Raw genomic sequence first — 23,840 nt, 5'->3', positions numbered from 1 at the left:
TTTTTACCTTCTTTTTGGTAGGCATTGCATCACATCGTTATGTGTTAGAGATTAGTGTTTTAGTTTGCATATATGTTGTTTTTATGTGTTTGTTTATTGGTTGTAAGGGGTAGGGTTTTAAACTCACGGGACTCAAATCAATTGCTCATCTTCTTTTAAACATTTTTTTTAAAAATGGAGTTGTTTGATATAGTTCTTATGTTTGCAGGTTGCTTTATGCCTGTAGTTGAATATCAGGGTTGACAAAAACCACAATTCTATAAGCAATTGCATTACCCAGGTAATTTCCTTGGGTAAAATACCCGGGTAAATGGTTTTATAGAATTGGGAATAAACTTATAAATTTTTTGTTATTAATTAAAATAAACTTTAGAGAAAAAATGAAGTTGATTAATGTCCATATTCTAACGAAGCTCTTAGCTTACTTTAAAATTATCTTTTAAACGACAGAGCTTTAACGAGGCTAATGAAGCTCTCATCAAGTTTACTAGTAATTTCTTGAAAACACTGTGCAAAACTAAATTGACTTGTGGGTCATTTGTCTCTGAAGAAATAACTTCAGTGGATGAAAATAATTTCTGTAAATAGTTCAGCAATATTTACAGAAATCAGTTCAATCCTCTGTACTCAATTCTATGAACTTATTTAAAAACTCAACTTTTGTGGGACTAATTACATGATGTTCAAGTTTTTCTTTTTTTAGAAAAAAGACTTTTATTGTTAATTTTCTGATCAAGACTGAATATTGCAGTTACTCAACTATGCCCTTTTTTAGCTTTAATTTTGTTGCATCTTTTGTTAATGTTACAAAAATTTTTTAACATTAATAAAATATATAACAAAATTAAAGCCATGAATTCTTGTTTTTGTGTGAATCATGATGAATTCCAGTTTTTTAGTATGCTGCAAAATACTTATTAAATATCCAGTACAGCAACGCTCTAATATTTAATATAATACAAAAGGCAAAACTCTTTCATGAAAATTGGTTCAGTTTTTAATCTATTTTACAAAATACTTATAATGATGTCACATTTGCTTTGTGCTCCAAAAGACGATAATTTTTAAAAAAGATTTACTTGATTATGGTTTATTAAGGTCTAAGACCCCTCAAAACTCTCTAAAATTCTTTTTTTTTTTTAATGCGTTTTTGGCACGAAATTTATCGCTGAACATGAAATTCGAATTCGAAAACCTTATTTTAGCTTCGTTTATTAGTACTGAAAATGATAATCTTCTAACACTTTGTTTAATTTATCAATATCCTCAAAAAAAAAGAGATTGAAAAAAAAGAGATACCCTAGAAAAATGAGAACAAATTTATTGGTTATCGTATTGTTGACATGGAAATTTTTTATATTGTGGTTTATCAATTGTTGTAAAAAACGTGTACAACCTGGTTTAAATCTTTCAGAATCTTTTTCTAAGAAAAAAGGAGTCAGCTCAATGTTAAACATTTGGTTTCTTAACTGCAACGAAAAAACTTAACTCTATACCTCAAAGACATGCTCTGAAAGAAAAACTTTGATGTAAATGATAGAATAATTTATTCAATACGTGCATGTGATCACGGTTTGAAGGTATAAAAAAGACGTTATTTGCAAAATTGTTTCATGTAGCCTCGTCAGCTGAAAATAACTGGCATGATGATTGCCCTGATGGTATCAATAGCTGGTGTCGTTATAAACAGGACAAAGCTAATAAAACCTTTACCTACAAACCAGGCACTGGCTTTCCATTTTTAGTTGTCAGTCATTTAAAAACTATATAAATCGATCTATCTCAAGAAGAAATCTTAAAAAAATATCTTCATGGTAAGATCCAAAACCAAAATGAAACTTTTAATGAGATAATACGGCAGCGCATACCCAAAACAAAGTATGTTTCGATAACATAGTTGGAATTAGGAGTTTATGATGCTGTTTCAAATTTTAATTTTGGAAGAAAAGCAACCGTTCTTTTATTTTAAAAGATGAATATGATTCCTGGAATGTATACTCTTTAAGGCTGTTCAATCTTGAACCAAAAAGCTTCTAATTTTTTTGACACTATCTAAAAAGCAACAAAAATGTTATTGAAAATTAAAAAAAAGTATATACAAATAATGACCACGAAAGTAATCAATATGACCCAGGTTTATGTTCATATTAACTGTTTTTAAACAAAGGTTTTGATTGAAAATATTTGGTGCAATTGTGAATATTTTTATTTCAACGCGTCTTTCTTAATATGTAAATTTTTGACCTCCCTGCCATCCTATTTCATTAATGGTATGTTCAATTTGCATGAAATTTTCAGCAAATGTTTATTGCATCTATTTTTTCAATTGGAACTAAAAGTTTTACAATATTGTAAAAAAATTTTTATTTTCACAAGATTGATCCTAAAAAACTTTTGTTTTTTTAATGCACCATTTTGAAAATTTGAGTGAAAGTCAAATAGTTCTTTTTTTAAAATAGTTTTAGTTTGTAAATCAACATTTTGTTTCGGTTACTGAGAGTTTGACCGGGGTGGTACAAAAACTTTTGAATACTGACTATTTTAATTGGTAACCATGGCAACTAATAGACTTTTTTTAAAAAAAAAATATTTTCAAATGCTGTGACCTAGTCCTTTCTCAGTATATAGTTGGTTATTTTTTTGATCAACTGTGCTGTCACTTTTTAAATTATAAACAAATAGAGATGTTGTTTTTTTTAACTTATTTTATCTTATTTAAGTGAGATTACTTTTGCAAACTTCATATTACAGTTATAAACTTAGAAGTTGTACACTTGACGTTTTACGTCATAACTTTCGAACAAACTACGTCTAAGGTGACCTAATTGCATAAATCAAACAGTTATAAAATTTTTCATCTTCCTTCATTTCTTCAACACAGTTGCGCTGGAAAAAAATAAAACGAAATTTATAGTATCTCAAAAAGAACATTTTGAAAAAAATTTGATATTTGGTTGATAGAACATAAAAACAAAAATTATTGCCGTGTGACTTATTCAGATTGAAACTAAGTCATTGGGTTTGCATAGCTACCTTCACTAGATGAAAATTTTAATAAGAAGTTTGAGGGCTTGAGTAAAATAGAGATGCGTATTTTGATGACGCTTTGACAACAGTGTCCAAAACTCTTAATAAAAAAAATCTAGCAAAGAAGAACATGCCGTTCTCAATGAAAATTCTCAAGAATAACTACATTAAAAGCTGTTGCAAGAAATACATGGCTTGATACACCTGAATCAGATTCTTTACTTGATATAGCAAACTAATGTGGATTTGATCCTGATTTGTTATATTTACAGGAAATGTAAAATGCAGATCCTAAAAATAAAAAATATACAAAAGAAGAGTTCTTAACTCATCATGGAGATTCAGGTTTTGAGTCCTAATTCTACTCTAGAATAACTAGAATAAGTTGAGAGAATAACTGAAAAAAAGAAAGAAGGTGGTTATTAACAACCACATAATAGCTAGCGGCAAAGGTGATTTACTGCAAGGTGATTGATAAAAAGGTGATTGATAAAACGGCATTGATAAAACGATTGATAAAACGGTGATTGATAAAACGGCAAAGGTGATTGATAAAACGGGATAACTAGCAAATAGCATAGTAGGAAGATGTATTGGTTCCGTTAATCTAGCTATTAACGTTGCAACCAGTTTCATACCTGCAGGTAGCGTATTTTAAGGAGCATGATGGGCAACTAATCCCGCAAAGACTAACATGACAAAATATGCTATTGGTGACGACACAGGACAAGCAGCAGTAGAGCCGTTAATTGAGAGGCAAATGGATTTAGAACAAAGAGAATACGGTTTCAGTAACTCTTTAAAAAACATTTCAGAAACGAGTATATTTTCCGCTGGTTTGCCTCTAATCGGTCACGGCACAAAAACTGCTCATATTTGTAGCAGAAAATTTGTCAAAGGTAAATATCAAGAATTCCATAATTTATATTTTACTACTCCGGAAGAATTAAAGGAAGAATATGCATAGGTTATTCTGTACTTGTTTTTAACAGTTTAAGCATTTAGTCGATGAGCTTGCACTTGAAACCGCTCCTGCTACTTTAGAAGCCGTTACAGAGTCGTTTGATATATTGAACTTTATCCGTGAAAGTATCAGGAATGAAGGCATTCATTTTCCGGAGTTTTTTGGGTTGAGGATAAGATAGCTTCTTTGGAAGATATGTTCCATAAAGGATTTTCAACCGGTGGTGATGTAACTGTTTTGTCCAAAGCGATTTTATTGGTATTAGATAATCACAAGGATACGTTGAGGGGAATTTATAAAAAATTAGAAGATATTACAGAATTCAAAAAGAACGTTGAAACAGGGCAAGCGAAGACATTATTAATAAACTAAAATATGAACAACAAGAGATAAACGGTTACGCCTTTGACTAAACCAACCTTGCTATTGTTAGAAATCAATTAGAAAATCATAGATATATTGATTTGGATGATCTAAAGGTGCTAAATCAATGTATGACCAATGATGCATAGAACAGCAATCTATATAATTTTTGATGTTACTTTAAATTTGCATTTTTCGCATATTAATTTGTGTAATTATGTAAAAATTGAATTTATTTGTTGAAAATTGAGTCTTTGATTTTATGAAATAGATTCTGCATAACTTTAACTAATTTTCAATTAAAATTTTTTTTTTCATGATTTAAAATATTTTTGATTTCATTTACATTGTGCAAATGAAAGTTTTTAGTTTTTATGATCGTTATGTTTGTTAAGTTACCTATCGTGCTGATTTTAAGCCGTTTTGTCAACAAAACTTCGTCATCAACGAGTTAAAACCTTTTGCATGTTTTCATTAGGTTTAACCTTTTAAAACGAGAGTTTTAACTAAAATATAACTTCGACCACTTAAAATGATTGCAGAAGATTAAAGATGAGATATTCGCTTAACAACACGTTAAAACTGACAGCAGAAACTGCAGAAAACAAGTAGGATACATTAATACAATATAATTGGAAAACGAGTGAAGAACTTGCAAATGATTTGTGTAAAGTTTTGACCAAAAAAGGCAATATACATATGATAGGTTACATATATAAACAGTTCGGGTTGATGACTATTTGTAAATAAATAGGATTGAAGAAATGAATGGCTGACGTGTCAGAAAGTGAAATGGCAAAAGGTGTAGCAAACTCTGAAATTCATTTATTACTAATTTCAAAAACAGAAAACCAGAATACAAATAACTGTATCAGCATACACGCATGCGCTAACTCGTGCTGGAAAATAATTATACCTAAACAAGTTGAAAATTATCTGGCGCCATCTTTTTACAAATCGGATGAAGATGCAAATCGGATGAAGATGCGCGATCAAGAAGGATAAAAATATTTTAAGAGAAGATTTAAAAAACTCTTTTGTAAGTTTAATTTATATTTGAATTCATTCTATTACAATAATCTTATTGCAATTTTTTTTTCTCATAACTCGAAGGAAACTAAGTCAATTTCTGGGTTTTATATAAAAAGACGCTTCTTTCAATAAGTTGTCTTTAGTTGACGAGTTGTGTAAGTGAGTGTCCTCTCCGCAGTGATATTTTTTATTTTTTGTTTTGACTTTACCTCTCGTCATCTCGAACAGCTTAGTTTGGAAGCGAAAGAATTTAGAGCGATTTGTAATAGAAGAACGTTCTTTTTGATTTTTATCAATACTTATATTGTGACAAAACTTTAGCAGATCGGGAGTTTTCTCCAAAATTCAAGCTAAAGCTATATTCAGCTTCTTGTTTCTGTAAACAAGGGCTTTAATCGATGCAATGATATATTATATATACTAGATGTCTAACTTCGATCCAAAAAGTGAAGCCGTGGAAGCCATTTCTAATTTGGGCAAAAACATGCGTTTTTAACTTTTATTTCGCACGTCGGATATAGCTTTTGCCCTTATTACAAATGGCGGATTCAATTTGTAAACAAAAAAAGCGACTTCACTTTTCGTCCAATAAAATCCCGCAAGTTAGACATCTAGTATATATAATATATCATTGATTCGATGTTTCGAGCCAAAATTTTGACCTATAGACGACTTCGTGTTATATAACGTCATCCACCTTTGTCTTTCTTTCAATTAACTGCTTCATCTTTTTTAAACAAAGCGAGAAATAATTTTTTTTTTAATGCGTCAAAAAATTTTGCTGATGCACGAAGCTGTGAAGTTCAAATAAAATGCTTTATGTAAGTGATGCAACACTGCACCTTCCATTTTATGGATGCATGTGCAAAGGAAACGTATATTTCATTTGCACAAATACTTTTTAAAGAGTTGTGACTTTCAGTCCTAGAACTCTTACAAATATTTTAATTGTTGGTCGTTTTATCTCCAGATATGCAACTACGATAAGCAAACTTCAAGAAGTGAGTCGCGTGTACTTGTTCCATCTCCGCCAAAAACATTCTAGGATTGTTAGTATTTAAAATGTGCACCATGATTTTCTAATTTGCATCATGCTTATTGTGCATTTTTTCTTCAAAAGCTCTATATTCAATGTGGTTTCATAAACAAGGTTTTTGGTTTCATAAGCCAAACTTCCAGAAGAAAATCACTTTTATGAGGAACGCAAAAAATATTTTTTGTGGCGTTTAACAGATAAAATTGGTAAACAGATGAAAGACGGAGGTTCTTGGTGATGATTTCGATTTTTGCTTTTTCTTTGCGAGTAGTTCATGTTTTTTGCAAAATTATAAATGCTGACACTTGTGCGGGTCAAAACAATAACCGAAAAACTTGGAGAGTCGTCATAATTGTCATAGCCTGAATGCAAAGACGTGAGCAGACCGGATACTCACAAAGGAAACATGATTCCATTCACGGTGCAAATAAAAGCAAGGTGATGGTAAACGATGGGTATTTACTTGTTCACCACGAGGATTGAATTTATGAAGCAAATAAAACTTCGATTGTTTTGTTTTTGAATCAAGAAAAAAGTTTACAACTCACGATGAAATTTTTTAGAAACATCACGTGATGATGCTTTTAATAGAAATTTTCTGTTTCGATTTGGAAAAAACTTGATGCAATTCGAGCTCAGCAAGAGTTTCCGAGGCTAGACGTTTTAGCAAGTGCATTTATACATGTGGCAAAAAAAGTTGGTTGAATGAAAATGATAGAAGCGCGGAAAAAGTATGGCTTAAGTTGTTTATTAATTGAAATCTTGTCTTTTGGCAATGACTGAATTATGTGTTTTTTTATAAAAATTATTAAATTAACCGCATTTTTTATGAAGTTTATAAGTATTTTCTTTCGTTTTTGATAAATCAAATTTTTAGATAAATCATTTGGATTTGAATCAGAGAGCTCCATGAAGCCAAGTCTAGTAAGTTGTTAACTTTGTATGAAGGTTTTTATTTTTATGCGAATTCCTATCGTTTGATTATTGTTTAATTGATTTTTAAGCATAAAAATCAGAAAATGAAGCGTACGATATCAAAATCCTGTGGGAATTTGTTTTTGAAAAGTTCAAAAACATTTTGAGATGAATTTGTATTATGAAAGTTGATTATAAAACGTTTAAAACTTTACTAAACAAAAATGTTATAAAAATCTTGTTTAAACATCATCTCAAATGCCGCTGATGCTTATTGCTATTATCATTATATATTAATTTTGTATTCACATTTTGTGTAATTTTAATGTAAAAACTTATCTTTTAAGTTTACTATTGCTACTTTTTTTATTTCCTTTTTTTTTTTAAAATTTAAATATTAGTATTTTGATTATAAATAAAAGTAAAGTAATAATTCCAGGAGTTCCATTCCTGTCAATTGTAGGGTTCTGATGCTAAAATAGGTTTTTTTTATCAATCGAGACTATTAAAATAACCGGTTTTTAAAAGATGAGCATTACTCACAGTGGCTCAGCATGGTATAATGATAATTTCTGGATTTCGTTTTTTTAACATGAACTATTTCTTTGTGGCCTTTTAAAATATTTAATAATAAACAAAAACGATAAAAAAATAAAACAAAAAAATTTTATTATAATAATAAGTAGAAGTTCTTTTAGTTTAGTTTTAGTTTAGTTTAAAAAAAATATTTTCTCCTTTTATTTAAAACATTAACTATTTATTACTGATCACTGTGAACCAGAGAGACCGCCAGGTTTTATGTCGTGTCACTCAACCAAAACCTTTTTTAATAGTTTAGTATTAGTTTATATTGATCATTAAAAATGTTTTTTAAATCAAAATCGCGTGTTAACATGTTAAAAATGATTGTTAAAAGCTTTGAATAAATGCTTAAAAAAGTTACTAAAAAATCGGTAAAAAAAAGTCGTCCTAATGACGACATAAATAGTGGGTAATGAAAAGCGTAAGTCTTATGCAAGAATAAAAAAAATAAACGGGTGTCTTCTATCAACTGATACAAATAACTTTTACATATACTTATTTAAGAATCAGGTACTATGAAATCAATTTAAAAAAAAAATCAAAAAAAGTTTACAATAACTTTTTCTAAAGATCGCATTTTAAGTTACATATTTTTTATAAAACCATATCATTTAAAACAAGACACCCGTGTTATTTTTTGGATTTAATGTTTTTAATCATTTGCTTGCAACAGCCATTTTCGTTTATTAAATAAAATTTAATAAACGAATTATTATTAAATAAATTATTTAATAAAATTTAATAAACGAAAATGGTTTATTAAATAAAATTTAATAAACGAAAATGGCTGTTGCAAGCTCATCGACTGCTGTCATTGAACGAAATGACTTTTGCTGCTGCTGCTGCTGCTGCTGGGAATTTTTTGGAGTAAGGTCCAAGTCTTTATACCCTGTAAATTCAACAATAGAAGATCTGATGAAGTTGTATATATATCCTGGGTATTCCCTTGAAATTTGTAATTACCCAACTGTAGTTTGCTCTAGTTGTAGAAAAAGCCTTTACTTGATGAAGTCGGGCAATACACCCAGAGGCTCGTTGGGAGAGAGAGTATCAAAGGTAATTCTCAAATTTAAAAAATAAAATTGTTTTTTAAGTCAAAAAATTTTTTAAAGTGTTGTTATAAAGTAAGCCTATTAATCTCTATAAAATTTGATGTTTTTTTTTTACCTTTTTATTTAAAAAACCATACCACTATTTGTATTAAATCATTATTGTAATGAAACATTTATCTGTATATAATTTTGTATTTAAATATCACTTTTTAAGGTTGAGTGGATGCTGACCAGGAGTTCAGCTTCAATGCTCCAAAGTAGTGAAACAGAACCAATCATATCTTCTTCCCTAGATAACTTAAAGCTCTGTGGAAAATGTTTCTCAATGTTAACACCTGGACACACCCACAACTGTTCTTCTTCGTGCTCTAGACCTTTATTCAGAATTTCTATGGATGGTGGAGGATCTTTTTTGAAAGTTATAATCAATGTCTTTGATGCAAATGAAAGTAAAAAGTCTGCAATTTACATTAATAGTGCTGTTCAGCATTATCAAATTCTTGCATAAGTTGAAGATTCCTGATACAAACCATAACTTAAGAATAATATTAGAAAAACTCAATTTGCAAGATGTCAAACTTTTTGCAGCATTTGATTTAAAGTGTGCCAATGCTGTGTTTGGTCTGTCAGGTCATGCAGCAAAAAGAGCTTGCCTGTGGTGTGAAAGGTTGAGAAATGAAGAATGTAGAAAACTAACAACTCTTGGGAGTCTAGATTATTGGTATAAAAAATATGTTGTGGAAAATAACTCCAAGAAATCTAACATGCAACATTATATGAATGTGATATATCCAAGGATTCATTACCTAGAGGAGAATCCAGATACTCTAATCCAGCATTTAGTACCACCTCCTGAATTGCATCTTTTAATTGGAGTTGTATCTACTTTAGGATGTCTGCCTATGGATACTTGGCATGAATTTGATGACCGGCTGAAAACTAAAAATGTTCTTCAGAGAAGGTACCAAGGTAGAGGTTGGGATGGAAATAATTCCAACAAGATCTTGAAAAACCTGGATGAACTTGATAAAGTTGTTACATCTCAGGTTCCTCAACTTAGACCTATAGTTCAGTGCATGAAAGACTTTAAAAAAGTGGATAGCGATCCGGGCTAGTTCGTTTTATAAACGCAAAAAAATTCATATAAACGCAAAATAAAATTAAGTTGAAATAAGGACGACGTCGAGATCTCGGCAAACGGGCTGGCTCGTTTGCCGAGCCAGCCCGCTTTCTATATAAACAGGCCCTGAAACTGTAGTAATTGCTATATATAACTGTAGAAAACTACAGGTTTATCAAGATGGTTGATATTTGTGAGCAGTTTAAATTACTCATAATAGTTCTTTCGGGCCCAACAACTTTGTATTTCTAATTTGCTCACTTGCTGGCAACCATTTTTTCCTAGTTCTAATTTTTTCACATGCGTTTACACCGGTCAATATGTGCTAAATAAAATACGAATTTTAGGTAGAAGATGTAAAATGGAAGCTTAAAGCCATTGGACTTTTCGGGTCACTGGCGTCAAACCCCCATTTTAAATCTACTAGTTTGAGGTTTTTTTACAACATGTGAATCTTGTTTAAAACATAAAATTTTCCCAACTTAGAATTTTTCGGAAGATGTCTAGTTGTAAAGTTATGTGAGAAAATATTAGGAGAGAAAAAGCTTTCTATATCACCCTTTTATAACCTAGACACAGCAACATCACTGTTTCGCTATAAGTAAACGAGTGTGCGCCATCCAGCCTGTCACTCAAGTATCACATGACCGCAGGAATTTCGGGAGTGGTTAAATATGTCAGCACAGTGCTGCCATACTGTTTGCATTCCTTTGCTTGTGAAAGATAAGCTGTCATGTAGGTAGGCATCTAGTTTTATCAACTATCACTTTTTGCTTACTGGAAGGTAACTGATTTGGGAATGTTTCCCCAAACAGGGTTTGACCTAATTAACTTTGTCTTTTTAAGAATCTTTTTTAAGAATCTTGATTATTAATTATTGCACATTTAAACGTTTTTCAACTTTGAACATTTAGAAGGCAAAAAGTTAACAAAACAATTTGTCATTTATAATTAAGGAGCTTACAACTGATTTACTGATTTGTTTATAAGACAGCTCCTGATATCAATCTATAAAATATTTATAAAAGTCATAAAATATTTATAAAGGTCTTTATAGTATATTTACAAAAGTCCTCATAAAGTTGCATTAGGTTTTTTTTTTTATAAAAAAAAAAGCTAAGTTCACGCTCAAAAAACTTTTTTAAATGAAATAAAAGTTTTGTCATGTCAAAAGATGTGCTCTAAAGTTAAAATTTTTTCAAGTAGGTTACAATGTATTTAAGTCATATGTACATATGTATATATATATATATATATATATATATATATATATATATATATATATATATATATATATATATATATATATATATATATATATATATATATATATCAAAATTATATTTTTTTGCAAAATGTACTTGCTTTTGACACACAAGGTTTAAAACAATTGATGAACAAAGCATTGTTGACACATTTCATTTTAAGTTGTTTATGAATTTTAAATGATAAAAACCATTTAATAAAACTTTATCAAAATTGTTTAATTACAAGTTTAGCACATAATTAAAGTTTTCTCTGTGTTTCTGGCTAAAATGATAAGATATTGGGATGTAATCTTCCTTTAAAAATTTGATTTGAACAGTTTTAGTTAATTAACATACTTCCTTATATTGCAAAACAAAAATGGAGGTTGCATAAGTTAAATATTTTCCTCAGTTGAAGAGAAATTTACTTAGAAAATTACTTACATATTAACTTACAGAGCGTTTTTAATGTCTGCAAATACAAATTAAAAAAAAAAAATTTTTTTCTGTTTTTATAAATATTATACTGTCTTTATATAACAGAACTCTCAAAATGAATTATGTGTAAATCCATTAATTAATAACTGATTACACTAAATAATTATTATAACCTGGTTATGTTAATATATTGACAAATCCTACAATGTTAAAAATCAGAAGTAAATGTTTCAACAATCTTTCTATTTTTGTCAAAGTTACAAGCAAAGTTAACTTTTAAAGGACAAAGTTACCTCCTAAACATGCTTCAAACCTCAAATAAAAATCTGGGTTTTTGGATATTCTATGGAAGGAATAAAATAACTTTTGAAGAAGATTAATTTTGAAAATTATTTCCTCCTATTTATCTTTTCATTTACAATTACCCTCTTTTGAATTTTTAGAATTTGTCTCATTGCGATAATATTGTTTGACCATCAACTTGGTAACGAATGAAAATTAGTATACTTTAAGATTCTTCAAATGCTCATAAAAGACTTTCTGGCAGTATGACTTATTTGGTAAAACTTCTGTTTTTAACACACATCTTCTGAAGTATAAAAAGTTAAAAACCAAAAACATTCCTGAAAAAGCCTTTCTTGGAATTTTTTTTAATTTAAAAAAAGGTACTATTGTGTTTAAAATGAAAAAGAACAGTGATGTTATGGCTGCCAAACCAGGACAAATGTTTGATATATCACCATAGTAAGGTTGGCTTAAATGTTTGAGTTGATATATCTCTACAGTAAGGTTAAAAGAATTCACACAAAGCTGAGATGAAATCAGAAAAATTCTTTGCACACATTTTCGAGTATGGTCAACATTGTGTTTAAATCTGAACATTTTCTTTTGTTAAGGTGTTGTATTTATAAAGTGTGTTGTTGAACAATAAATTCAAGAATTTTCAATTTTAGTTTTCTGTTCATAATGAACTTTCTATGATAGCTAGTATTCTTCTTTTAAGATGACCTTTTTTTATACTCTGTTTCCAGCATTTATTTTTCCAATAAACTAATTTTAATTAGGTTGTAGTAGGGTACTTAGAACTATAAATGGCATGGCATGAAGATACTCGTGGCAGATTTGCTTCTTCATCAAAACAACTTGGAGCTGCACTCTGCTGTAAAGCTGGGTAAGCATTTACATACTTTTTTGGGATTTTGAATTAAAACATAGTTCAATCATACTCATTTGAACATTTAAACTTTAAAAAAAAAAGTTTTGCTTTATGTTTGCTGAAATGAAATTATAGATGCGAATTCTATGGAAATGTAGCATGGGAAGGTTATTGTTCTAAATGTTTCGAGGAAGTGTCATTAAAAAGCCGACATCAGTCAAGTTATGAAGAGCCGTTGTCAACCCCAATTCCTGAGTTAGGTTAGTATTTTTGCTGTTTGTTATTGTTGCTGTGTTGTTTCTTGTTGTTGTTGTTTATTGTTGCTGCTATTGTTTACTTTTTTTTTTTTTTGATGGTGCTAAATGGATTTAAAACACCAATCCACAATGATTTAGATTGTTAAATCAACACAAGTAAAAAATCATTAACTAGAAAGGTTGGGAAAGACTAGATGATATGTACGATGAATGTATTAGAAATGCTTCATGAAATATCAGTTTATTAAACTTTACTTGAATAAATTGTTGATTGTTTATCCAGAAATTTTAAATTTGAAAATAAAATTGAATTAAAAGATTGCTGCTTGATGTTAAAATTCCAATTTAAAAGTCTTTTCTTGCTTGAATAAAACTTAAGTATAGATTTAAGAAATTTGATTTTTAGTGGGTATGAGATAGAAAGTATTAAAAAACTTTTTATTAATGAAATATAAACACTCAACATATATGGTGGTGATCATAGAATAAGCAAACCCTATAATATTTTCTTTTTTATTAGATTTTACAGTGTGTTTCTATATTTTTAATAGCGTTTCTTATGATAACCTACATGTTGGAACTTCCATTATTGATTGAGCATAAATATGACAGTAAAAACTTTTATTTTCAATTTTTGTTGTGTGGGCGTGCTCAATGAAATAGTACATTCTTGTGGAGAATCACATTTATTATTAAAAAACTGGGTTTCTCAATAATAATTCTTAAGTGAGAATTGGAGCAAGGCATTGTAAATATTATTTGTAATGCACATTAAATTTTTGTGTAGTAACTGATCATGGGGCGAATCAAAAATTGCTCGGTAGTAAAAAACAAAATTACTTTTAAATATGTTATCAAATGTACTTCACATTTCTCAAGTTTTGTGTCAACTAGGGTGTTCTAGAAAATTGGTTTAAAGCTTTCATAAATATTGAAAAATACAATACTACTGATAAATACAATAATACAATAATACTGATAGTAAAACTCGAAAGCCACTGCCAAGATAATCTTCAACTGATATGGATTGCCAAATTGTTAGGATATCTAAAGAAGACCCTTTTTTAACTTTAAAAACTAATAATTGAAGAACAGTATCAAGTAGTTGTGTCAGCTCCAACCATTCGTCATTGTTTACAAGAAGCTGGTCTTTTCTGTATAGCAAATAAGAAACTACTTGTTTTAAAACAAAATTGGCTAAAATGATTAAGGTTAGCAAAAATGTTCCTATATAAAAATGTTTCCTTTAGGAAAAACTTTTTCTGGACTGATCAATCCAAGTTTAATTGCTTCCAGTCTGTTGGGAAAAGTATTTGTTAGGTGTCCTATGAAGCAAGAAAACAACCCTTTGTATACTCAAAAGTTGATGAAGCACAGCTGTTTTTGTATGGTATTGGTCTAGCGGTTGAAAGTGATGGAAATGAGGATTAATCAAATACAAGAACATGTAACAAAACATAATTGACCTGTATGCTGATGAAACCTACCTGTTATTTGGATTTGGAACACCACAAATAGAAAATGGTGAAGCATTAAAAAAATGGCAGATTTCAGGAAAAACCCTGAAACTTGTGGTAGTGACAAAAGAACTGAACAAAAAAATAATAATAAAAAATAAAATTAGCAACAAAAAATATGAGAAACATAAGACAAAAAGTAAAATGTTGGCAGTGATAAAAATAAATGGCTTTTCACACAGTTGTACAAAGGTTGCTTAAAATAACAAATTTTTCTGCAAAACTCATTCAAAAAGCACTCCAAATCTTGAAACTAAATGGAATGTCAAAATTATACTACAATTTTTCATGGTTTAGGAAGAAGAACAGAATAATTATAAAGAAACAAAATAATATATGAAGAATTTTTTTATTGCTCTTATTGGAATTATCAATTTTTAAAGTGCCTGTTTATACATCAAATCAAGTATACAATCAAGTATTGATTATAAAGAAAGTATTCTCATTAGAAATTTTATAAAAACTCGTTGTGCACGGTTGTATGTATGTATGTATGTAATGTAATGTATGTATGTATGTATGTATGTATGTATGTGTGTATGTATGCTAGAAAAGAAGCGAAAGTAAAAGCAACTAAGTGATATGAAATTAAAATAGTTTTAACTCTCCTGATATTCTCAAAAATGTAGATGGAGGAAAAGATGTTAAACCCAAGTATAATTTAATGTACAGTTTCACAAAGACCCTTAAGAATATAATGTTTATTGATGAAACTGTGGTGGTCTTTTCTACTACTGCATACAAAAAACTGTAACTAAAGTTACTAAATTTTACTTAAGTGTTATTAAATTAAGTTTAAATTTATTTGAATTGAATCCTCTTGCAGTCCGACTCTAATTTTCTATCATTAGTCCCATGACAGTATTAGATGTTTGAATTTCAGATGATAGTGTCTGCTCTAGTAATTTTAACCTGCAATGGAGATTTATAGTTGTATGTTGTGCTTCAAAGAGTCAAAGGTTTTTGGAAGAATAATGACAAGAGATTCAATTGTATTTTGTTTTTTCTCTTAAGCAAATATCTTTGTGCTCAAGTTCGGACATCCTTCCTCTTTTTTAAATAATTTTTAAAAAAAAGAGTTCATTATTTTAACATTTTTATATTAGGCTTAGACTTAAGAATAAATTTAGCCTACTTTATATCGTGCACGTAGCCCAGTAGTTACTTGTTTCAGACTTTCTTGAGAGACTAATCATTTAACAATCCCACCAATCACAATGGTGTTTACCATGGTTAGTTGCAAAAAAAAAGCCATTCAGCATTAAATGTCAAAAAGTAATAAAGTTTTTTAAATTTTAAAATTGTACTGCATAGCCACCCAAGTAGTACTAAACACTTAATTCATCAGGTAGATTGTCTTTGATACATCTAGTTAAATCATCTTGAATTTTGTAGAAAAAAAAAAGATTTTTATTTGAGAAATGATTCTTCTTTAAAGTAAGGTAGAAGCGGGTAAAGTGAGCATTAACTTTTGGTCCAGTGATGCTCTTGAACCTCATCCTGGACAGCATGTTGATAACACCAAGTTTAAGCATTCTTTCTGCTTCAGATTTTTTTTACAGTTTTTCAGGTAGCTACTTTTTGCTTAAGGTATTGATGATTGTGAGGTAAGATTATCAATTCTGTTGCATATCAAACCAATAAACTCATCAAGTGGAACTGTTTTTAACACTAGAATTGTTTGGTCAGTAATGTTGTTTGGCATTTTTGTGGTGAATGGTTACAGATTTTGATTTACCTTAAGTGTTAGTTGCATTGCAGATTGAAGTTTTAAATTCAATTTAATTTCATCAGGGTTGAGTAATACTAGTAGCCTTTTTTAAACATGCTGGTTAATTTACTCATAAAGTTTACTAATTTTTACATAACAAAAAAGAAAACGGAAAAAGTCTTAGTATTTTTCCTCAATTATTTTTTTTAGCAATTTTCAGAATAAAAAAAAAAAAAAAAGTTTATCAGAATTAATTGTATTTCTCTCAAAAAACTCGAATATATTCACAGCATACTAAACAAATATAAAATTTCTTGACCAATAGTTAATCTCTATTTGTTTTTTAATCTCTTGAATGCCCTCCAGAACAGTTAGAATACAATTAAAACATTTAGAAAACACTTTCAATATCATCTTCAAAAATGGTTTTAGTTTGAACATCATTTGTGAAAACTTATTGCTTAGATAGAATTCAATTAGTATTTCTACTGTTTTTGGTGAAACAGGGCTTGCAAATTTTATTCCTGGTGATGATATACCTTGTTTTTCTTTAACTTTTTGCAGCTCTAACAAGATATTAAGACCCTTCAAATTCTAACACTAGTTTCTAGTTAGATTCTAGTGTTACTTGCACCTTGCAGAAAGTTGATTTTTTTTTTAAATAGGTAACAAATTTTAATGAGTTAAGACTTCCTTTTCGGCTTAATTTATTTTTTTAATGAAATCTTATTTTTAGTTTTTTATAATTTTAAAGATTATCCAAATACAGCATAGCCTAGAGATATTAGGGGCATGTTCTTGTTCTATGTTTTATACTTTTTAAGTGTTTCAACAGTTGCATCTTTTGAATCTTGATGATAATGCTCTTGAAAGAGAGGATTATCCTTTTATCCAATTACTGCACAATATCCAACCTTGAATTACTAATGTTTTCCTTGTATCAGTTTTGTTCAATTAAGATCATTAAATTGCATGTAAAACAAATAAAAGATTATCAATAAATTCATCTTTCTGATCATGTGATATATTGCAATAAAATCATTAAAATGGCAGAAGCAACAATAATAGCATGTGGATCCGAGAATGGCGCAATTAAACAAATATTTTTACTTCTCATAGCAAACTTTGCCTCAAAATAACTTCTAATTTGGATTACATTTGGTTTCTATTATTGTTGGTAAATTCAAAACACATGCTGCTGCCATTTTAATGATTTTATTGTAAAATATCACATGATCAGAAAGATGACTTTAATACTCAATATATGCAACACAGTAAAATTATTCGTTTTTATCAAACTAATAGCAGAGTATATGGCTTAAGCACAAATACAAAGTGCATGAAAGGTGTACTTGAAAAATGTGTACTTGAAGTACCAAGTACTCTTCAAGTAAACATTTTTAGATTTCTAATTTAAATTTTAAATTTCTAATATAATTTTTTTATTTTGAATTCTAATACAAATTTCTAACATGAAGTTGTAATTTAATTTTCTAATTTAAACTTCTTTGATTTTCTAGTTTATGTTTCTAAATCAAACTTGAAATTTAAATTTCTAATTTAAATTAAACATTTAATCTTCTTTAAATTTCTTCTTTAAATTTCACTTGAAATTTCTAATTTATATTTTTTCTTTAAATATCTGCTATAAATTATTTTTCTATCAAGTGCTTCTTTAAATATCTCTTTTAATTTTCATACATAGGAAATGCAGTATTTTGATTTTTCGGTTTATCAGTTCTGTTAAAATATTATATATTCTTATTGATAAGTAAACTAAAAAAACAATAAGTGTATAATAGTGCCAAGTATTTGAATTTTCCATAAAAAAAATACTTTCTATTGATTTGTGGCATCCAAGTGTTAGGTGTTACTTTTGTTCTTTTTTAAATCTGCTCATCCATGTTTTAAAGGTGTAGGTATTCAAAAAATCTTTTTCAAAAAATCTTTTTATAATTTTTTGTGGTTTTTTTAAACTTGGGAACACGCTTAGAATTTTAGCTTAAGTATCAGTTCTGTAGTTTTAAGTATAATTGCTTCTTCAAAAAAATATATTTTGCATCCTGGATTGTTAAGCATTCTTTTTTTTTAAGGAAATTCTAATTCTTTTTGTGTTGGTTTTAATTTATTTAAGATATAAATAGGTTAAAGTATGTGCAAAAATAAACTGAAATCAAGTCAAAAGTTGTTAGAAAAACAATTTTGAAGTATAAAGAGCAAATTTCAAAAGTCAATTTTCTCGGAATACTAAATTCATAAAACACACATCTAAAGGAAATATAATATATTTGCAGTTCCAAACACCAAGAAAGGAAGAATATTTTTTGAAATAACATTAAATGATGATAAATTTATTAGGCAAATACCTCTTCAAAAGGATTATGTAAGCATTGGTAGTACATGCAAAATTGTCTGATTTTATGTAATCTTAAAGAACTGATTTTTTTATTTTAAAACTAAATGTTCTGAAGAGGTTATTGGATTTTCCAGACTCAATAGAAGAAAATTTAAGGCTTTTATTAGCTATATCTGGACATTTTGAATTTGTGAATTTTCTAGATTCTCCTAGGATTGTATTTGATTCTTAGATGATTCCTAAATTTAAATGAATTGTAGACTATTTTACATTAATGTAAAAACTTAAAATTTTATTTAATCCCAGTCATTTTTCATAAATTTCTTGAAGTTTTAAATATAAGTTTTAATGCTGTTGTTGATTTTCATAACAAATTTATTCTTTTGGATTGAGTTATTTTGATTATATTTGTGTTATACTGTTTTGACTTTCTCATCAACCATTAAAAGAATAAATTCAATCCATCCAATTCATTTGCTTCCATATCAGTTGTTAGTAATAACTCACTAACAAGTTTTTAAGTTAATCTTAAAGTTGTCCAATTTTTTCCTTTTAAGCTTATCTTAAAGTTTTCCTACATTCTTGAGATTTGTGTAGTGCCTTTTGAGACTTCAAACTCTTCAGCTGACTTCTTTACTTTCTGTAACTTCAGAAATAATGTTAAAAAATGCAAGCAATCTTTTTTGCTCTCTGCATTTGATCTTTATTCCACTCAAAGAAGTCTAAATCCTCTTCTTTAGTCTGTAGGATATTGTTGTTGGAAATTTGTTGAATGATGCTGGCAAGTATTAAAGCTTAAGTGGAGAAAACTGTTGTTTAAGGTTCTATTTAAATATTCTTACTCTTTGTCAATAATCAGCCTGTCTTCATCAATATCCACTCTGCATTTTTTTCTAACAAAGAAGACAAATTATTTACTTGCATTTCTACTATTTGGATTCAACTTTTCCCATGTATATCTCTGGCATATAAATCTTTAAAGTAACTCCATGCTAATTTATAGGGGTCTTTATGTGGCCCATTTTAGTTAGCATAAAATAACTTTGCTACAGTAGGAAATTTATGCAACTCACAAATCTACTTGTGTGCTGTTGCATCTTAAATATCCCTTCATTCTAAAATAATACATCCATTGTTATAATAGTATTTATCTGGGCAAGCCTCTCACCCAAGACTACTTGCTTTGCATCCGCATCATATATAATGTTATTATGTTTTTTTATAACACAGCCATGTAGTTCTATCTATGAATGTAAGAAAGTGCTTGAAAAAAGCAGATTTTCTGTTTAGGCCACAGACATCGTATGACTACATCTTCCTAATCAAGCTTGTAATTAGCTTCTGCTGAGAATATGCATAGCAATAGTTATGTGGCTTACCTCAAGATGCATAAAGCCCTGTAGCATGTTTTAATATTAGAAATTGCCTTTTTATTTTGTTTTATGCAACATAAACAGTTTGTTCAACTATGTTATTTTTCATCTTCTATCAAAACAAGTTTAATATGATTTGGTTGTCATACTACTTCCTATGGATTTGTTTTATACGTTTCACAAAATTCGCACCTGGCATATACTACATATCTTTTTTAATTGCATGATTTTCAAATCCAAGTACTATTAGGTTCAGTAAACTCACATCATACATTCACTAAATACTCGATATATATAATACTCAAGAACTGTCAGTAGAGTTTATTAATAAGGCTGGTTACATTGTATTAGTTACAGCACAGTTAGAAGGTGTCTTAGTAAAAAAGGTATTGACTGTTATGTTGCTGCTAGAAATGTGCTTTTAAGGGTGTCAGATAAGATTAAAAGATATAATTGGTGTAAGGATACTTCACTGATCTAAAAAAGATTGGTCTTAGGTCATTTTTTAGAGATGAATCAAATTTTGAGGTGGTTAATGGTAAATCAAGATTTATTGTTAAAAGATTTAGCTTCAGAGAAATATAAGAAAAGATTTTGTGTACCAAGGCGACGGTGGCTCGAAAGGTATATAGGGATTTATTTAAGGGGATAGGATTTCAAAATATTTATATAGGGAGAATTAACCAGTATACTTACAAAAAGACTTTGGAAAATAAGCCTACTGCTAGATAATTTTTTGGAAGGCATAAAAATTGGATTCTCCAACAAGTCGGTAAAACAGCACATATTACCAGCTCAATGAAAGAGTGGTTTTAAAGGAAACATATTACTCTTCTACCCAGGCTAGCGCAATCACCAGTACTGAAACCCATCTAAATATTTGGTCATGGATGAACAAGAAATTATCAAGAGAGATAGAGGAAAACATTGTGCAATTGAAACTTGCACTTGAAAAAATGTGAAACAAAGTTCCAAAGGAATTATGTATGCATGTGGTTGAATCTATGCCAACACATATTCAAGCTTGTGTAAAAGCATGAGGTGGTCATGCAAAATACTGAGTCAAAGAGTGACCTTTTTGACACATTTTTCTTATTATAGTTTTTTGACTTGGTTCTCTTTTTTGATTGATTACAGAACCAAAATGATATTTTTTTAAAATTTTTTTATTTATTTTTGTTATACAATTTATTCCTAATAGAAATTTTTAAAAAAATCTCCCTTCTTTTTTTTAATTTTTTTTTAAATCATTAAAATAATTTAAGTAATTGCTAAAAAATCTTAGTGACCTTATATTTTTGAAAGCCTTCTATTTCTTTGTATCAGCTCACAATTTTTATTTACAATAATATAAAATTACAACATATTTTAGGTGCTTACATTTTAATATTTCTTGTCACTTTTTTCTGTAAAGTTTCTTGTATACATTTTTCTCTGATGCAATGCATTTTGTTGTTCTCTGTGAAGTGACCAACAGTAATCATCCATTATGTTGATATTTCGTGGCATCATATCTCCATTTCTTTTATGTCCTGATGAAAAATCTTTTACTTAAAATGTTTTTAGAAAAAATTTCTAAGTAAAAAGTTCAGATAGTTGTGCAAGAAGTGAACTTTAAGGCTCAGTAGATAAGCAAGAGTTTTGAACTTATCTATTACGTTGGCTAAAATAAGTTAATAGTTTGGTGCTTTTAGATTGCCCAAAAATTTAGTTGTAACTTCTTTAAATTGATATCCAAGCCTACTTTTCTGTTGTATTTCAAATCTGGAGTGAAACATCTTAGCACAAATGCCTTCTTGTAGTTAAGCTTCTAATAAATTAGGAAATGTTTTACTCATTTAAAACAATCACCATCTTTAGGGAAAACTTTTATAAATTGTTTCATTTGGCCAACTTTATGTTTTGGGAAGGGTAAAAGAATCACATTTGGGTCTATTTAAGTACCATGCAAAATGTTCTTCTTGGCAGGTGCCAACCTTTTTCTTATGGGTCATTACATTTTGGACCAAAGCTAATCCTTTGCTCTGTTATCCCACTCACTTATAAAAAACATAGAATCTTTTTTGTTGAGCTTAGAGACCACTTTTAAATTTCCACACTGCATTCAGTATTGAGCTCTAAAGTTTATTTTCTGTCAAATTGTGTTAGGATTTTCATAAGTTTTTTCATATGACCTGAATGAGCAATAGGCATTGAAGCATGAGTATTTCTACTATGCCACAGAATATCTTTGCTCAACTTATTGTCATTTAGTAGTAGAAGTTTTAACCATTAGACAACCAAGACAAAGTGATATTATAAAAATAACAAACACAGTGGGATAATATTAAAGATTAATAAAAAAATGAGAGGAAGGGGGGGGGGGAGTAGTGGAAAGAGGAAGAAAAAAAAGAAAGTTTAAAATGTAAGGTTTTATTTCAAATGCTGCAATTCTTCTGCAGCTAAAGAAATGAAACCTTACATTTTAAATGTAACTTATTATTTATTGTTATTATTATTTTTACTAATATAAATAATATACTTTTTATTAAAATAATTCTTCTTTTTCTTCTTCTTCTTCTTCTTCTTCTTCTTCTTCTTCTTCTTCTTCTTCTACTACTTATTATTATTATTGTTATTGTTATTATTATTATTATTATTATTATTATTATTATTATTATTATTATTATTATTATTATTATTATTATTATTATTATTATTATTATTATCTTCATTATTATTATTATTATTATCATTATTATTATTATTATCATTATTATTAAAAATCACTTCAATAATATTCTTTCATGATGAAATGCTTTTTGGAAATAATTTTGATTAATGGTGTTATTTTAATAACTAATTTTGTTTTTATAAAGTTTTTATTTTCTTTTATTTTTGATAAATCTAATTTTTAGATAAATCATTTGGATATGAAACAGAGACCTCCAAAAAGCTTCCTTCTAAAGCCACATCTAGTAAGTTGTTTGCTATGTACAAAGGTTTTTGTTAAAATACAAGTTTCTATTATTTGAATGTTGTTTAAGTGATTTGTAGCATTAAATCAGAAAATAAGGTGGACAGAATTAATCCTGTTGAACTTGATTTTGATAAGTTCAAAAACTTTTTGAGGTAAGTTTGTATTATGAAAGTTGATGAAATTTCATTAAAAACAAAATTTTACAAAAATATTGTTGAAATAAAATCTCAAATGCCGCTGTAACTCATCATTAAACTCATATATTAATTTTTCGTAAACTTTTATGTATTTCAATGTATAAACTTATCATTTATCTTTTTATGGGGTTAATGGCGTTTTTGGTCTCCTACCTATGCTCTCTCCTACTTATCCTTTTTTTTTTACATGAAAAATAAATATCAACATTTTCATTATAAACAAAAGTGAAGTAGAAATTTCAGGAGTTCCATTCTTTTCAACTGCAAGGTTCTGATGCTAAAATAAGTTTTTAATAATCAAGGAATTAAAATAACCATTTTTTAAAAGATGTGTATCAATCACAGTTGCTCAGCAAGGTTCAATGATAATTTTTAGATTTCATATTTTTAACATGAACTATTACTCAGTGATTTTTTTAAATATTTAATAACAAACCAAAAGGGTAAAAAAATCAAAGTAAAAATATTTCATTGTTGTAAATAAAAAGTAGAGTTTAAAACATAAATTTTTAGTTGATCTTCTGTCAAATTCTCATTT

The 23,840-nt window shown here is 28.5% G+C and overlaps 1 protein-coding gene across 11 annotated transcripts in view; it reads left to right on the top strand.

Annotated features, from left to right (window-relative positions):
* The window catches only part of LOC145184131 (uncharacterized), a 215,289-nt gene that overhangs the window by 147,576 nt on the left and 43,873 nt on the right, over window positions 1–23,840 (top strand). Inside the window, exons 1-8 of one of the 11 annotated variants that reach the window (XM_090076294.1) lie at window positions 4,833–5,393; window positions 6,357–7,153; window positions 7,300–7,346; window positions 10,665–10,830; window positions 12,220–12,626; window positions 12,848–12,947; window positions 13,068–13,192; window positions 23,044–23,103. The exons of 1 other annotated variant lie outside the window; for it this stretch is intronic. In XM_090076294.1, the coding sequence (XP_089932420.1) occupies window positions 12,868–12,947; window positions 13,068–13,192; window positions 23,044–23,103 (265 nt within the window). In that variant the 5' untranslated portion in view covers window positions 4,833–5,393; window positions 6,357–7,153; window positions 7,300–7,346; ... (1 more) ...; window positions 12,220–12,626; window positions 12,848–12,867. Of the gene's footprint in view, window positions 1–4,832; window positions 7,154–7,299; window positions 7,347–10,664; window positions 10,831–12,219; window positions 12,673–12,840; window positions 12,948–13,067; window positions 13,193–23,043; window positions 23,104–23,840 lie in introns of those variants that run through there. 9 more of the 11 variants (XM_090076288.1, XM_090076286.1, XM_090076296.1 and 6 more) reach the window with 9 other exon arrangements.

Source organism: Hydra viridissima, unplaced genomic scaffold, assembly GCF_058129835.1.
Source record: "Hydra viridissima isolate aposymbiotic clone 2 unplaced genomic scaffold, HvirCarnegie_v1 scaffold_1, whole genome shotgun sequence".
Classification (NCBI taxonomy): domain Eukaryota; kingdom Metazoa; phylum Cnidaria; class Hydrozoa; order Anthoathecata; family Hydridae; genus Hydra; species Hydra viridissima.
The sequence above is the reverse complement of the archived record's forward strand: the minus strand, read 5'-3'. Positions and strand labels throughout refer to the sequence as shown.